We start from the raw sequence: 17,624 nt of genomic DNA, 5'->3' as shown, positions 1-17,624 counted from the left end.
AAGGAATGCGAATACACGAGTATGTATAGATACTCTGATATAATTCGTCCTGTCTCAATGGAAGGTCATAAATAAATAAGTATATTTTTTACTAAGATTGAATCAGCGCAACTACTGTAGTTGCAGATTATGTACTGTTCAAGATATACGAGATTCTTGTGAACATTGGTTTGTGCTTCTGTACTTACCCAGCTCACAAGGACGTATGGGATGCTATTGTTACTTAAAATATTGATTCTTTAGGGATTTCTAGCAAAAGATATGCACAACTTATCTAAAATAAAATGCAATTTATTCATCCTAATTGCATGCTACTGTACAGCGCCATTTTGAATCAAGGCACAATCAGATTACAAGAAGCGAGTACACATGCTAACGCCAAGGACAATTAAAGGATAAATTACCCACTTCAATAGCGCTTGTAATTTGGCTGGGCATGAAACACACTACAACAAAAACTATTTTCAGAGGTGAAATGAGACATTTATGCACTTTCAGCCTCTGTCCTTACAGCCCTATAGCTCACGTACCTCAATCATTTTATTCTGCCTCAACACCTACAATGAACACAGAGGGATATAAGTGGATGGGTTTTCCTGTACAAAGGAAGACTTAGAACTACTTGTCATATGGCGAATAACAAACTTACTGTTAGCTCCAGGACTGAAAACCATTAAGTATTAGTAGAGACGTGTGAGCTCCAATAATGGCAACAGATTCTTAGAAAAGTCTCTCTGTTCGGGGCAAACGCCTAGAAGCGAACATCCTTAGCATAGTGATATATAACCGCATTAAAGACGATTCAGTAAAGAACCTACTGGTGGAGGGTAACAAACATCCCAACTAGCAGTCATCAATCGCCCATCAAGGCAAGACCTCAATCCTTAGATTACAATCTCCATGTACCCCTTCCCTGCTTTTTTTCCCCTCTACTGTGCTCAACCCTTGACTTGTCCAGATTCGATTATATGTGTGATTTGTTGAACCTGTACTGATGTACAGTGCTAGGATAGCCTCAGGTCTTTGAAGCACTATATAAAACTCTTAAATAAATAAAATACACCTTGTCAGTTACTGTGCGCACATGGATGCTCTTACAGTAGTGTAAACTGGCAGTTTTTAACATTCAGAGAAACACAAGACTGCCCAGATAGTAATCAAAGGTTTAGCAGACAGTTTGACAGGAGAGGCATAACTGTTGCTGACAAAATGCCACCATAAAATTCGAAAAAACTTAACTCTGGGAAAAATAAAACAATTTTGAAATTTAGTTTATGTAAATACCCTTCAGCATCAATGGATGCTTTACAAAAAAATAAAGGTAGCAAGATCTCCTCATTAAGATCGAATTTTGACATTTCTCTTCAGCTAAGAGGGCGTATGGAGCACCACCACGTCTCCATACAGAAACAAAATTCGAAAAAGTTAGAGAAAAAAACATGGAATTTGCTCACTGCATAAATTATTAACAACCGTAAGAAAACCCCCTTCCTAATGACTAATTTTGGGTGAGTTTTGGCTGGAGACTCGAGAGTGTGAAGGATCACACTGAGAGAATTAAATTAAGGCAACATATGGGGTGATGTCTGAAATCACGGGAAAAAGATTGAGGCACCAAGTATGCTTTTTTAAACTGTAAGAAAAATAATATTTAGCTTAATAAGTATAAACCTCTACTATAGTTGGATAGGGCACATATGACCACCTCAAGTTCAAACAGAACAACCTTTGTCTGTTGTTTAGATAAAAAGACATCGGGGTCAGAAAAATGGCCTTAAGCACAATGTGGCTAACATGATCGTGACGAGCCCAATGACCTATCATTTTGTCATAAGCTCTTCAGCTGAAATGAAGAGTCCATGCTCATAGTAACTCTAGGTGACATTCAGTCAGTGAAAGGGAACCACTTCAGGAGTTTAGACTATACGGCACACCAATGAAGGTATTCCAACACCTGTTTGAATACAGAAATGTTTATGGATTGCAACTGAGCTGAGTTTGATACCTATTGAGATGAATCTGTAGGATTTACATCAAAAAATGAGACGCAGACCAGCATGTATGTAAGAGGTTGTAGAGGCCTAGAAATTATTTTGATGGCTTCTATTGTATTAAATGAACCCACAGACTAAAAGATACTTAAGATGCCGAATAACAACCTGCCATTGTAAACACTCATTTGTTTATCTAGCTCATGTAACATCTCAGTGGATGGTCCACCCATCTCCCTGATGACATTCGTGCAATTTTCCGTTAAATTTACATGTAAAAATTCTAAGACTTCAGGGATCACACCATTGCCGAGCAACATAGCTGTGACCTGCTCATCTTGTTACAGTGAGAATTACAGTCATCTTGGATATCTTGAAGTTGTTCAAGCAATATTGTTAAAAGTGGAAAGAGTGGTCAGAAAAGCACAAGTTCATTTCTGGTAGCAACTCATCAACAGTGCATTGCAATGCTTCAGCATTTTGCATTTTATGGGTCAACAAATCAATGCCTTGCGTACCCCTCAGATTAAAAATCATGGTTGCCTATGTCTTTTACAGCTTCCACTTGGGTGATGCATCAATTGGTCTTCTTAACTTGTCTGTATGTGTTTTTCCTGGTAGATAATGTGCTACATATCTTCATTTATTTATGGGTAAGAGGTCGTTTTAGAAACCGACTATAAAAACCTTTACTGCCTGAAAGATTGTCTTCAACACTTTGTCTCTTACTGCCATCTTTGCTCCAGTGCTACACATTTGTGGTAATGATGGCTGTTGGGAGTATTTGGTTGATAGTTGTACCTCTTGTTATACTTCAGTTTATCCACCAATTCAATTGCTTCAGACATTACCTATATCCCTCCCAGTCCCCTTTCTATTGTGACCACGGATTATTCAGCCATTCTTGTATAGTACATTATGAAGACATTAATTTAGTATCAAATGAATACAAGACCCATCTTTCCCAAAAATATCCTTCAGGTACACTCTACTAGAGACTACGCCACCTGGAAAAGGACTATTTGTTGTAGTAATGTCATCACCCTTATCGGCTCTAGAATTGACAGTGCTTCTTCTGTCTCCAGAACTGCCCCCAGAAAAATCTTTTATTTGCTTGGCAGCGGTGATTTTTAATTCATCCTTTTTGAATACTAGTCTGATAGCTTCAAACAAATCCCTCTTCACCAACCAATCGTTCAGGTAGGAGTAAAGATGAATGGCTGTGGGCCACATCATGTGCATGGTTTTCAATGTAGGTGTTCTTTTTAGTATTTGTAGATAGTACTGATGTTTTATTACGTTCAACAACCACTTGTCTGTTGTTAGGGACTGCCTGCGTGAGGCCTTTTAATTCTGCCCTGTCCTTCAAAATGTTTGTCTGTGTGTTGTGGACTGCTGCCAGAACCCGCAGGTTGGTATATGCCTCCTGTACCAGGTCTGTGTGTTGAAGAGTATAGTTGTCGGTCTTGTCTTCTACCATTAGAACTACCTTTGTTAAATGACCCCCTTGTCTGCAATGCCCCCATTGCTTTTCCTGTGCCTTGCACTTTCTTCTTAGGTTCCAGTTTTTTGTTCAATTTGGGCCAGAAGATGCTCCTCTCATAAGGACACATGAAAGTTTGTTTGTGATGTTTTCCAGAAGAAACATTCCGGAAAGTGAAGCTGCACATGCCTTGATACTTTTCCTGAGCATGGCCGTTTCCCAGCAGCTTCAGCAGTTTCAAGAGGGCTTCAGAAAAGTGATGCAAATTATTTATTTTTCATCTCCCATAATGGCTTTCACCCTTTTCGCAAACTCCTCTTCAAGATGCTGAATTAAATTCCGCATTTCCTACCATTGCTGCTGATCATATCTAATCAAGGAGTCCAATAGTATTTGCGTTGCTGCAGAACTATCCATCTTATGACTCACAGCTTTCAAGCGTTTTCTATGCAAGTCTGGTTGAGGATCTTATCACGGTTTGGTTCTCTTTTCCTTGCAGTTTTCACTGTCAAGAAGACTTCACATGCAGCCCTATGTATTGCAGGTTCAATGGAGAAGGTTTATAGCTTTCTCAATTCAGCACTAAATATAGAAAATCTCACAAACAACTAATTTTGTTGCAATACTTTAGGTAAAAGACAAAAACTGATAACCTGCTTTTCTAGCAGAAATCTGGAGTCTTCTGGTCTGCTTTTAGCTGCGCTCCACAGCTTTGCAGCTCCTTTTAACACTGCACCATCCCCTTTAATGGCATTTGGTGGATATAGCTTACTTGTATACACCTGTTCCTCTTCTGTGGTGAGTCAGTATCTATGCCCTGCCACATTTCTTCCTCCTCTTCCTAAATATAATGCCTTCTCACGAACATCTAGTGCCAGAATTAAAAGATCTTCATGAGTGTACTCTTTTCCCTTTGTTTCAGAGTCTAAGTATCTTCTCTGAGAATTTCAATTCAGTTTAGGTGGCTAGAAGAAAGCAAGGTTTTCTCAGGCAATTATTCATTCTTAAACACAGTGCTAATCTTGATGTTGAAGGTCCTCTTGGATCTAGAGGAGTGTGACTATGTTTCATTCTTATTAACGCTAGTGACAATAATAATTAATTTTTTCGTGGTCTTTTGTTTATCAAAAGATGCCAGTTACTTCAGCAGTTAAAGATTGTCAGCACACTGGGATGCCATTTTCTTTAGTTCCAAAACATAAAAAGACACAACATTTACAAATTCTCCGAACAGGCATTCTTCAACCCGGCCAAACACTGGTGCAAAAACCTGTACTCCACAGCCTTGTTCACTGCTGCTGGATCGCAGTTAATAGATATAACGCAACGGGGTAGCCCAGTCTAGCGCAGAACCTGGGGATTAGTACTATATGCGAAACGAACAAGTTACTTACCTTCGGTAACGATATATCTGTAAGAAACATTAGTTAGTGTTAGATTCCTTACCTTAGAATATCCCCAGGCGTCAGTCTGGATCCGGAAACTTTTGCGTAGCAGTACCCCTGCGCGTCGGTAGGCGTCGTCTGCAGGCGTCCCCTGCGGCTCCGCGTCCGTCGTCGGCGTCGTGCGCCGTGATGACGTCGCTGGAGTACATAGACGCCGCCTCCGCGCGCTGACGTCAGTTCTTTGCACACAGCATTTCCGCGCCAGGAGACGCAGAGCCATGAGAGAACCAACACTGGTGCCATGTAAAAACTAGGGCCCTGAAAGGGATGACCTTAACCCTAGGTATCAGTTCGCAGAACGGGGAGGATGGGTGGGTTCGGTAAGGAATCTAACACTAACTAATGTTTCTTACAGATATATCGTTACCGAAGGTAAGTAACTTGTTCATCTGAAAGAAACACGTTAGTGTTAGATTCCTTACCTTAGAATACATACCCCAGCAATACCAACCCAGGTGGTGGGTCTGCGAACCAATACAAAACTACACCAGAAAGTCCTGGAGGACAGAACGGCCAAAGAAGCCATCCCTCCGGACTTGACTGTCCAGGCAGTAGTGCCTCGCAAAGGTGTGCAGCGAGGCCCACGTAGCCGCCTGGCAAATGTCCTGCAAGGGGACTCCCCGGCCCAGGGCAGTAGTAGCCGCCGTGGCCCGAGTGGAATGGGCCCTCAGCCCAACAGGAGGCTCCTTCCGAGCCAAAGAGTAGCACGCTTTGATGCAGAGGACGACCCATCGAGAGATGGTTCGTTTACAAACCGCCCGTCCCTTCTTCGCACCCACGTAGCCAACAAACAGTTGGTCATCCACCCGGAACTGGCGTGTGCGATCCATGTAAAATGAAAGCGCACGTTTTGGGTCCAGACGATGGAGCCGCTCTTCATCCTTTGAAGGATGCGGAGGCGGGAAGAAGGAAGGGAGGGTGATGGACTGCCCGATGTGAAAGGCCGAAACAACCTTGGGCAGGAAAGAAGGTCTAGTCCTCAGAACCACCTTGTCAGGATGAATGGACAGGAAAGGAGGTTGGACAGAAAGAGCCTGGAGCTCACTCACCCTCCTGGCAGAGGTGATGGCAACCAGGAAAGCCGTCTTTAAAGTCAGGAGACGGAGAGGGCAAGAATGAAGGGGCTCAAAGGGAGCACACATCAGGAAAGTTAGAACCAGGTTCAAATCCCACTGAGGCATCACAAACGGAACAGGTGGAAACATGTGAGTGATGCCTTTCAAGAATCGAGTTACAATCGGGGATTTGAACAAAGAAGGCTGATCAGGAAGCCTCAAAAAGGCTGAAAGGGCAGAAAGGTAGCCCTTGATAGTGCCCAGAGCAGAGCCCTGCTGGGCAAGAGAAAGAAGAAACAGAAGAACCTCCGAAAGAGGGGCAGAAAGAGGATCCACAGCCTTTGCTGTGCACCATGCCACAAATCTGTTCCACCGACAGGCGTATACCGACTTAGTGGAGGGACGCCTGGCTGCCAGAATAACATCACAGACTTCAGGAGGCAAGTCAAATGGCCTCAACTGCCGCCGCTCAATCTCCAAGCATGGAGGTGGAGACTGGACAGGTTCGGGTGGAAGACCGTCCCCTGCTGCTGCGACAGAAGGTCCTCCTGAAGGGGCAGGCGGATCGGGGGACCGACTGACATGCTGAGTAGCTCGGGATACCAGTATCTTCGAGCCCAGTCCGGAGCCACAAGGATAACTTGGGCCCGGTCGCGCCTGATCTTCTTCAGCACTCTGGGCAGAAGTGGTATAGGCGGAAAGGCGTATAACAGACCGCAACTCCACTCGCGCCGAAAGGCGTCGCCGTGCGAGTGCCGTCTTGGAAACTCCAACGCGCAGAACTGATGACATTGCGCGTTCTCTTCGGTGGCGAATAGATCTAACCAAGGCTCTCCCCATTGCAGAAAGATGCCTTGCGCCACGTCCGAGTTCAGACGCCATTCGTGATCCATCGAGCACCGACGGCTGAGTTCGTCCGCCCTGGCGTTCAGAGAACCTGCCAGGTGTTGAACCGTCAGAGTCACGCCCTGACGTTCCAGCCATTGCCAGAGGCGCAGAGCCTCCTGGCAAAGGGTCCACGACCCCACACCGCCCTGTTTGTTGCAGTACCACATGGCGGTGGTGTTGTCGGTGAACACCTGCACCACACTCCCGTTGACAAAGGGGAGGAATGCCTTCAGTGCCAGACGAATCGCCCGCAGCTCCAATAGGTTGATATGGAGCCGGGACTCCGCCGGAGACCAGATGCCTCTGATCTCTGCCTCTCCCAAGTGGCCACCCCAGCCCTGGAGGGACGCGTCCGTCACGACAACGTGCTCCGGTTGGGGAAGGGAGAGGGACTTGCCCCTGACCCAGTCGCGGTCCGTAAGCCACCACTGCAGTTGTCTCGCAGTGCCCTCCGAGATCAAGACGTGGTCGGACAAGTTGCCCTGATGCTGGGCCCACTGAAACTTCAGGTCCCACTGCAGAGCCCGCATCCGCCACCGAGCGTGATGCACCAGAAGGATGCAGGAAGCCATCAGTCCCAGCAGCCGCAGCGTCAACCTGACCGAAACCCGGGATAGCGGCTGAAAGATGGGAATCAAAGCCTGAATATCCCGAACCCGCCGTTCCGGAGGATAAACCCGAAACTGCGCCGAGTCCAGAACCGCTCCGATGAAAAGGAGCTTTTGAGAGGGACACAGGTGTGATTTCGGCACATTGATGGAGAACCCCAGGTCGTGCAAGAGGTCTGCCGTCATCTGAAGGTGGTGGACGACTGTCTGGGGCGAGCCCGCCTTCAACAACCAGTCGTCTAGGTAGGGGAAGACTGAAACCCCCAACCTGCGCAGATGGGCTGCGACCACCGCCATCACCTTTGTGAACACCCGTGGGGCGCTGGTAAGGCCGAAGGGGAGCACGATAAACTGAAAATGCTCCTGGCCTACCGTGAACCGCAGGTAACGCCGGTGGGCCGGCAGGACGGGGATGTGAAAATAGGCGTCCTGCAAGTCCAACGCTACCATCCAGTCTTGTGGGTCTAGAGCAGCCAAGACCTGAGCTAACGTCAACATCTTGAACTTCTCCTTCCGGAGGAAGCCGTTGACGTTCCTTAGATCCAAGATAGGACGTAGGCCCCCCTTGTCCTTCTTGGGCACCAGAAAGTAGTGGGAATAACAACCACGCCCTACTTCTGGCCCAGGAACGCGCTCGATGGCCCCCTTGGCCAAGAGGGCCGTAACTTCCTCCTGCAGAAGTGTCAAGTGGTCCCCCGACACACGGTGGTTCTGCGGTGGCATGGCTGGAGGAGAGGTCTCGAAGGGGAGGGAGTAGCCCCTTCGGACGATTTGCAGCACCCACCTGTCCGAAGTGATCGTGCGCCAGTGAGCGTGGTGATGGCGAACCCTGCCACCCACTGGCGTCACATGGGGCCGAAAGCACGGACTAGGAGGATTTTGGGGTAGATGCTGCGGGGGAGGGTGTGGTCTGACCCCGCCGTTGTCCCCGACCGCCACCACGGCGGTTTCCACGGCCGCCACCGCGTTGGAAAGATTGTTGCGGCGCGTGGCTGGCAGCACGTGTGGGGGCGCCCCTTCCTTGGCCACGAAAGGGACGAAACGAACCCGGTTGCTGACGCTGGGTCGAGAGACCCAAGGACTTGGCCGTGACCCTGGAGTCCTTGAAGCGTTCCAGCGCGTGGTCCGCTTTGTCACCGAACAGGTGACAGCCATCAAACGGCATGTCCATCAGGGTATTCTGGACATCAGCCGAAAAATTGGCGGATCTCAGCCAGGCGTGGCGACGAATCGCCACCGTCGTAGACATAGCTCTGCCCAGCGAGTCGGTCGTATCAAGACCACACCGAATTGAATATTTCGCTGCATCTCGGCCTTCAGCCACAGCTTGACCGAGCTTTGCCCGCACCTCCATGGGGCATTCTGGCAGCAGCTCCGCGACCGTATCCCACACAGAGTGGGTGTAGCGGCCCAAGAGGCAGGCGGTGTTGCAAGACCGCAGGCCCAAACTAATGGACGAGAAGACCTTTTTGCCAAACTGGTCATACCTCTTGGATTCCCGGTCGGGCGGGGCCGACGGGAATGCGGACTGGGAGGTCGAGGCCTGGATCACCAGACTCTCAGGAGTGGGGTGGGTAGACAGGTACTTGGGGTCGTCCGGACAAGGACGGTGGCGCCTGGCCACGTTCCGATCAACAGGCGCACCTGAAGCGGGCCTGGACCACGTGCCCAACAGAACGTCAGACAAGGCTTCATTAAACGGCAGCAGTGGCTCCAGTGGGCATGACTGCGGTTTGAAGACCTCGGTGAGGATGTTAGGCCTCACGGCCGCGACGGGGAGCTCAAGGTGTAAGGCCTTGGCAGCCCTCATCAGCACCACAGAATAGGCAGCTCCCTCCACCGATGCCACGGTTGGAGGAGAGATCAAACCAGGGTTAGGAGAGTCGTCCAAACCACTGGCATCCCCCAAGTCACCTGTCCAGTCCGGGTCATACTGGCACTCGCGAGCCAGAGGGTCCTCGGACCCCTCCCAACCTTCACCGTACTCCTCATCCTCTCCGTATTCGGAGTCAATGATGAAGACCGGCTCCTCGGGGTTCATGGGCCCCATCGGCGCCGGGACCGGCGTCGTGCGACGCCCGTCCGGCGCCGCGTCCGGCGTCGGAGAAGGTAAGGGGACGGCGCCGCCCGGAGCCGGCGTCGGAACCCCACCGCCGGCCGGAACCGGCAGTGGAGAACCGGCGCCGCGCGGGGGCGGCGTCGGGGGTAACCCCGATGGCAACGGCGCCGGGGAGGCCGGAAGACCAGCCGGCGCCGATCCCGAAGGCCCCTGCGGCGCCGGGGTCGGAGCCGTCGGCGGCGCCGGGGCCGGAGCACCCGACGGCGCCGAGGCAGGGACACCCGAACCGCTAGGGCCCCCAGACGGTAGCACTGGGCCCGAAGGCGCCGTAGGCCCCGTCGGAGAAGCGAGCGCCCTCATGGCCATGAGGAACGCCTCGATCTCCTCAGGCGTCGCGCCATGCCCAGGGACCGGAGGGTATGAGGCAGGCCGCGCCGGCGACTCTCGCGGAGCCGCGGGGTTGGGGTCACCCGAGCCCCCGGCCGCATCGCGCGAGCGTCGGGGGGAGTCGGGGGTACGATGACGACGCCCCGACTTCTTGTGCTTCTTACCTGAGGAGGATGACGAGTGGTGTCGACTTCCGGAGCGCCCGGCGCGGCTCCGCGACCGCTCCCTCGAACGCTCTCTCGACCTCCGGCCGGACCGGGACCGCTCCCGGTCCCGACGTGGGGCCGACACCCGGAGCTCCAGCAGCTTGCGGGACCGCTCCCGCCTAGCCTTGTTGGTAAGGGCCCGGCAGTCGACGCAGGAGTCCACGTCGTGGTCAGGGCCCAGACACCGGAGGCAGAGGCGGTGATGGTCTGTGACCGACATCGTGCGCTCACAGTCATCGCAATTCTTAAACCCAGGCATCCTATCAGGCACCGTAGAGGAAAAAACAATTGAAAAACTTGGTCAAAGACCGGAGTACTGCTCTTCAGATCTGCGTCCACTGGCGCGGAAAAAAGAAGAACTGACGTCAGCGCGCGGAGGCGGCGTCTATGTACTCCAGCGACGTCATCACGGCGCACGACGCCGACGACGGACGCGGAGCCGCAGGGGACGCCTGCAGACGACGCCTACCGACGCGCAGGGGTACTGCTACGCAAAAGTTTCCGGATCCAGACTGACGCCTGGGGATATTCTAAGGTAAGGAATCTAACACTAACGTGTTTCTTTCAGATAGTGGTTCTGCCACTGTTAAAAATCGAAATAACCTTTTTTGCAATTGTGTCTCTCCAAATGGATGAGAACAGTCAACAAATGAAAAAACAAAAGAGAAAACAAAATGTACCTTATGTCCAAACCCAAAAAGCGCAAAACACTTATCTTATATTTCACTTTATATTTTTATCAGTTTTTGGAAAAATCAGTGTAATCTCACTGCAATACATATATTAACATACACACAGAACAGTTCTTCTGAACTAACATTTAAGACTTAGATGTGCACAAACATTTAAAATATTTACATGTCACAAAACATTCCACAAAATGCATGGACATATACTACATGGAAAAATTATATTTAGACACAGTGCAACATTTTGAAAGAAGAAAAAAGAAGTAACAGGCCAGTAAGAGATTAATCCAATTACTAGTTTAGTATCCTGGGGGATCATCAACACTTGATAATAAAGCGTCGACGTTTCGACCCCTGAAAAAAGCGCAAAACTATAACCATCTTGGTGGAGTCTTCCTCGGGACTAACTGGAAGATCTGTGTGTAGCCTGTATGGGGCTTCCACCCTGTCTCTATTTGTGGCACTGTAGTCCTAATCGCGTGCTGTGAGTGATCTGTTCACTTCAGATTATAAAATGGTGAACCATTCCTCCGGCGTAAGGCGCATGGGGGTCCATGTGGATTGCTTTGCAAGAGTGGGAAGGTGACTCCAAGGGGCCTTCCGCCTCCTCAAACGGGCCTTCTATGGACTTCAAAGGCTCATTATTTGCATTTTGAAACTTGAAAAACAATGTTCTCCTTTGAATCAGAGCGACAGGCAGCCCTCGTACTCTGTGTCCCGTTGGTAAAGACAAGATCGCAGTTAATATCCTTCATCAATGTCGACAAATTCTTGATGTGGAAATCAAGAAGTCCTCAAAGCCCTTGGAAGCTCATCTTAAACACCCCTACATCCATTTGTAGATTAAATATTCTAAAATGGAGGTCACATACTTTGGGACACCATGGACTTAAGACATGTCCTACAGTGAGACATCAAAAAATCACCTGTGCTTGACTTCCAACAAACAAACTTTTTTAAATAAGACCTGCTTCTGACCCCAACCACTAAATGGCACAATAATGCACAGCGTGCACATTTTGAGCAGGCTCATGCTGTAACACCAGCAAGTACCTAATGCTATATACAGTTGTTCCACCAGTGGCAGTCATAGATTATTCAAAACACCTGCAGCACCCGGAAAATAGTCGAAACTCTAGGTCTATAATACATAGGAAGCATGGGAGTTAGAACAATTGTAGTGTTTTGAAAACGAACATCCTCCTGTATCTAACAAGTCTCTTGTATGCCACGCGGCTTAAGGTACACAGTTTAGTTGTCAAACAGAATAAAACATGCATTTACTGAATGGTATTGAGGCTTCACCTTTCCTTACTTACTTTTGAAACACACAATTGATTTGGTGGGTCTGGTTCTACCTTCAAAGACTTAAGAGGGGCATGTGAGAGGTGCCTGGTTTGTTTCATTTTCTCCAAATAGCATGTAACAGCTTTACATCATTCAGTTCCCAGAGAGTACAGTCTTACAGATTTAGAGGTGGAGTGGAGAAGTAAGTAAGCAATATAATTGTAACCTCAGAATGGAGCAGAAACTACAAGAAGCCTTACAATTAATGATCCACCATACCCGTCTAACAGCAAACAAAAAGACACATGAAAATGTGAACCATTCTCACCTGCAGCAAATGTGTTCTACATACTTTGAGTCAATACCCCTCTCTGAACTTCTGTCATGCTGCAGTGACCATTTCAGCATGAAAAACAAATGCAGAAGCAGCAGCAGTGCCTCAAGGTGTCTTACCATAACCAGCCTTTGTCCCTTATGAAACTGTTTGATTGTAACTTCTTGAAGGTCCTAAATAGAAGGTAACACAACCCAAGCCCAATCAATCCCTTACCTTCTCAGCAGCAGCATCTATGCTGGACTGGTTGTAGAAGGAGGTGACAGTCTTTGATCGCTCCCGGGCCAACTCGATTTGACTCTGGTCGGTCGCAGATGTGGAGTGGCGCCCAACTGATGGCCATGCTAGTCCGGGAGGCAGGGAGAGCAGACCTCCCCCACGCCCTCTCACCTGCAGTATGACTAGCGTCTTCCACATCATTGTGCCTTCAAGAAGACCAGAGTCCTGCAGAAAGGGAACAGTGTGCATCAGTAGAGGCAGCTCAACAGAGGTAGAACCTCTTACTGCAGACCTCATAAAAAGCAACACAGATGCAGCATTGTCAGATCGCTTTAATGGCAACAGGCAGATTATGTACTTTGATTTCCATTCTGTCTCTTGGTATTCTGAAAATAGATTGATTATGGGTGTTTTTGATGCATATGAATAAAATGTATGGGTACTGAGAGCAGCAAGTCTATATTTCTACACAGAGGTATTCGAGCAAGCCCACCGTACAGTATTTATATCAGCTGCTTAGTGTAGACAAATGCACACATTTTAACATACACTGTAAGCAGATCATTGTTAGTGTAATGACCTTAGATGTGACTGCAGCTCAGAAGCAAACTAAACACGCGGCTTTATAGGCAACTTGTAATTACTGCCACCATACAAACGATTAGCAACATACTTTTGATGTCACAAGATAAACTATATGAACTTGACTCTTTCTGTTGTGTGCTTACCGTACAGCAACAACATGCTATACTATTCGCTGCCACCTTCCAGCTACTTTGCTGGGCAATTTAAAAGCATGAATTACTCAGTAAGGCCAGTCACACAATTTACACGATGAATCAAAGAGATGGTAGATTTTGTGTGATTGCAACTTACTAAGCAATACTGTGCAAAGATTCTGCAATGCTGTCTCTCCTACCATGGAATGCAGATTTGCTTGTACAGGGAGCCAAACCTCTCCCCTAGTCCTTCTATATTGAAGCCTAGGTTCAACCACACAAACTCTACTTGCGGAAACAAAAAGCCTCCCTATTGTTGGGATTCATTTTTTATGACTGTTGTCTTTTTCCCCCGACTATGGTTAAAGATCTGGTGAAATCTTGCAGCTCCAAGTTATTTGCTTCTGCTAGTTTCACCAATTTTAGATATTATGCCAAACATACATAACCGATTTCTCTTCACAGCACCAGCCGCTGCGGTGCACAGCGCATTTCTCCACAGTCCTGGGGACCCCTTGCTGCATTCATCCCCTAGTGTCGCTGGCCAACAACCAGCATCAATTCTGATCATACAGCTCCTACCTCACCCCACATCCCGGAGGACAAATACCTTGTTCCAGGCTGCAAAGTGACGAGCGTCTTTTCCTGCTTGCTGTGCAATCCACGGTACTTCTTACATAGCCTGTAAAGGAAGCAGTAACACAGGTTAAGCACCACTCTCTACTACACAAGGACTGGAAAACGGACCACCGTCCGGTCTCTTAAACCTATTCCCTTTATTAGAACCTGAAACAAGAAGCTCAGCCAAGAAACTAAATATCAACTTTGAATCTCAATTTGAAATTCACAAAAGGACATAGATCAAGGCAGAATTAACGATAACTTCAGTACAGCGCACACCATCTAAAATCGACTAAAACAACATGAGGGATAATTGGGTTACGGATTTGGTGAAAGGTGGCATATTTGTTGCACTAGAGCCACACGCCTTTTACAACTGTTTCAACTTCTCACACTGCTCCGCCCATTTTGCAAACTTACCACATTATAAAATATCTTAAGGATTTTTGATAGTGCAGAACACTTGCTAACCCGTTTTGCATACCACTGTAATATTGCAAGACAGAAATATAAACAAGCATTTGCAATGCAATAGGTCTCGCAGTAGGAAAGTTTGAGCTATTGGTATCGTAAATGACAATTTTTTATTTATGTGTTGGTTTTGAAAATAGCGAAATTAATAGCTTTGTCATTTACAATGTCAATACTTTTAACTTTCGCAAATGTGACGCCTATAGCATTTGTAATGCAATATGTGTTGTATTTACGTGGCTTCGATGTATTGATATTACAAATAACAATTGCTTTTAATTCTTTTAATAATTAATACTTAAATAAAAGTTATTGTAATTTATAATGGCAATAGCTTAAACTTTTGTAAATAACTTTTGTGACGATTATGTTCAGTGTATTTTATTGTGACGAAAATCCAAGAACAGAAGTGAAATATTAACATCTTTTTGTGACATTTGTAATAAAGCTTGAAACATTGAGAGAGCATATTTGAACCAGTTGTTGTTGAATGGTTGCATAGATTGATGCTGTGGTGGTGCTGAGTGATGTGGTTGCGACGAGTGATGCTGTGGCTTTCAGTGATGCTGTGGTAGCGCATAGTGATGTTGTGGTGCCCCTGAGTGATGCTGTGGTGGTGCTGAGTGATGCTGTGGTGATGCGATAGATAGTGTAATTATGTGGCGTGTAAATATGTGGTGTGTAACTATGTGGCACTGAGTGGTATTTGGAGCGTATGTTGCATTGAGTGCATTGTAGTTACGTAGCATATAATTATGTGGCACTGAGTGGAATTGTGTGGAGTGTGTGCTGCATTCAGTAGAGTGTAATTATGTGGTGTGTAATTATGTGGCACTGAGTGGTTTTTGGAGTGTATGTTGCATTGAGGGCAGTGTAATTATGTGGCATGTAAGTATGTGGCACCGAGTGGTAGTTGGAGTGTATGTTGCATTGAGTGCGGTGTGATTATGTGGCGTGTAACTATGTGGCACTGAGTGGTATTTAGAAAGTATGTTGCATTGAGTGCAGTGTAATTATGTGGCATATAATTATGTGGCACTGAGTGGTATTTGGAGTGTATGTTGCATTGAGTGCAGTGTAATTATGTGGCGTGTAATTATGTGGCACTGAGTGGTATTTAGAGTGTTTGTGCATTGAGTGCAGTGTAATTATGTGGCATGTAATTATGTGGCACTGATTGGTATTTGGAGTGTATGTTGCGTTGAGCGCAGTGTAAATATGTAGCACACAATTATGTGGAACTGAGTGGTATTGTCTGGAGTGTATGTTGTATTCAGTAGTGTAGTTATGTGGGTTGTAATTATGCGGCACTGAGTTGTATTGGTTGGAGTGTATGCTGCATTGAGTGCAGTGTAATTATGTAGCATATAATTATGTGGCACTGAGTGGTATTGTGTGGAGTGTGTGTTGCATTCAGTAGAGTGTAATTATGTGGTGTGTAATTATGTGGCACTGAGTGGTATTTGGAGTGTATGTTGTGTTGAGCGCAGTGTAATTATGTAGCATATAATTATTTGGCACTGAATGGTATTGTGTGGAGTGTATGTTGTATTCAGTAGAGTGTAATTGTGTGTGAGGATGCAGTGTGTGTGAGGATGCAGTGTGTGTGAGGGTGCAGTGTGTGTAAGGGTGTAGTGTGTGTGAGGGTGCAGTGTGTGAGGGTGCAGTGTGTGAGGGTGCAGTGCGAGAGAGGGTGCAGTGCGAGAGAGGGTGCAGTGCGAGAGAGGGTGCAGTGTGAGAGAGGGTGCAGTGTGAGAGAGGGTGCAGTATGAGAGAGGGTGCAGTGTGAGAGAGGGTGCAGAGTGTGTGAGGGTGCAGAGTGTGAGGGCGCAGTGTGTGAGGGCGCAGTGTGTGAGGGCGCAGTGTGTGAGGGCGCAGTGTGTGAGAGTACAGTGTGTGTGAGAGTGCAGTGTGTGTGGCCTAAAGTAGTGTGAGGGCGCAGTGTGTGTGGCCTAAAGTAGTGTGAGGGCGCAGTGTGTGTCCTAAAGTAGTGCGAGGGCGCAGTGTGAGTCCTAAAGTAGTGCGAGGGCGCAGTGTGTGTGGACTAAAATAGTGTCACGCATACACACATTCAACTACACATACACTGGTGAAGGCTCGCAGACACACAGACACAATATGTACATGCTCTCAGACATACACATCAGGTGAAACTTCCGAGGCAGTCCTTGACATGCCCTTGTGTGTGAGGTTTTGTTGGTGTTTGGTTGCACCTAGTTCCGGGATGTAGTTGTAGGAGAACAGTGTACAGAATAGGGGGGTTGGGGAAGAATCAAGAGGCAGGACAAAATGGACGGGGTGAAAGTGAAGAGAGGGCAAAGAAGGGAGAATGGATTGCGATGCAGATAGAGAACAGAATAAGGAGGGGGAAAACAGGAGAGAAGTAATCTGAATAGGTAGAGGGGAAGAATAAGAGAAAGAGATAGGATGGGTGGAGGAGATTCAATAGAAAACCCAGGAGAACAAAGAGGGCAGAGTTGGGGAGAAGGCAACGCAACAATGAAACAGAAGAGGACATGAAGTGTAACCGAATGGGAGAAGAAATAAGGTTACTAAAACTCAAATTATTCCCATTGCGATTTCCAAGATATGTTTCGATCTATCTTTTTTTTTTTAGAATAATAAATAAGATTGCAGTTATCTTGGGAATCTTGATTTTCTTGGAAGCCAGACGAGCGACTGAAAAGCGACAAAAAAATGGTAGGAAAAGAGTAGTGGGGAAGATGTGTTGTGGCTGCCTGCTGTCCATAAGGCGTCGCTGGTCTTTCCTGTGAAGCTTTGTTACAACGACTTGTTAATTTATGTCAGTAAAAGCGCCTGAGCGGATTCCTTTGAAGTGTTTGAAGTCTGATGCTGGCTGCAAGCAAACCAAATGGTGTGCGATGTGCACGAGCCCACACACATGCACTGTAGGCAATCCGCCTTTGGGAGCATTTCTGAGACCCCTACTTAATATCTCGGCCAAAGCATTGCCTTAGACGAGACCTCACAAAGCATTGCTAAAGCAATGCCTTAGACAAGACCTAAAAACTGCAAAAATAGCACATTATGCCCGGTACAACTGCAGATACAGAGTGGGAGAAGATGCATAACATGTGAGCATGTAATATGGTCCCGCAGAGCCGCTGAGAGGTCCCGGGTCACATCCTAAACCATTAGGCC

General features: G+C 47.4%; 1 protein-coding gene across 7 annotated transcripts in view; it reads right to left on the bottom strand.

The window, feature by feature from the left end:
* Positions 1 to 17,624, bottom strand: part of BCKDK (branched chain keto acid dehydrogenase kinase) — a 392,864-nt gene that overhangs the window by 154,709 nt on the left and 220,531 nt on the right. For all 7 annotated transcript variants that reach the window (XM_086932026.1, XM_086932025.1, XM_086932028.1 and 4 more), the window contains 2 exons: positions 13,981 to 14,052; positions 12,649 to 12,876 (listed from right to left, as the gene is read on the bottom strand). In XM_086932026.1, coding sequence (XP_086788152.1) covers positions 12,649 to 12,852 — 204 coding nt within the window. In that variant the 5' untranslated portion in view covers positions 12,853 to 12,876; positions 13,981 to 14,052. The remainder of the gene's footprint in view (positions 1 to 12,648; positions 12,877 to 13,980; positions 14,053 to 17,624) is intronic.

The sequence above is a fragment of the Lissotriton vulgaris genome, chromosome 7 (assembly GCF_964263255.1).
Source record: "Lissotriton vulgaris chromosome 7, aLisVul1.2, whole genome shotgun sequence".
NCBI lineage: Eukaryota > Metazoa > Chordata > Amphibia > Caudata > Salamandridae > Lissotriton > Lissotriton vulgaris.
Note: the sequence above shows the minus strand (reverse complement) of the source record. Positions and strands in the feature narration are given on the sequence as shown.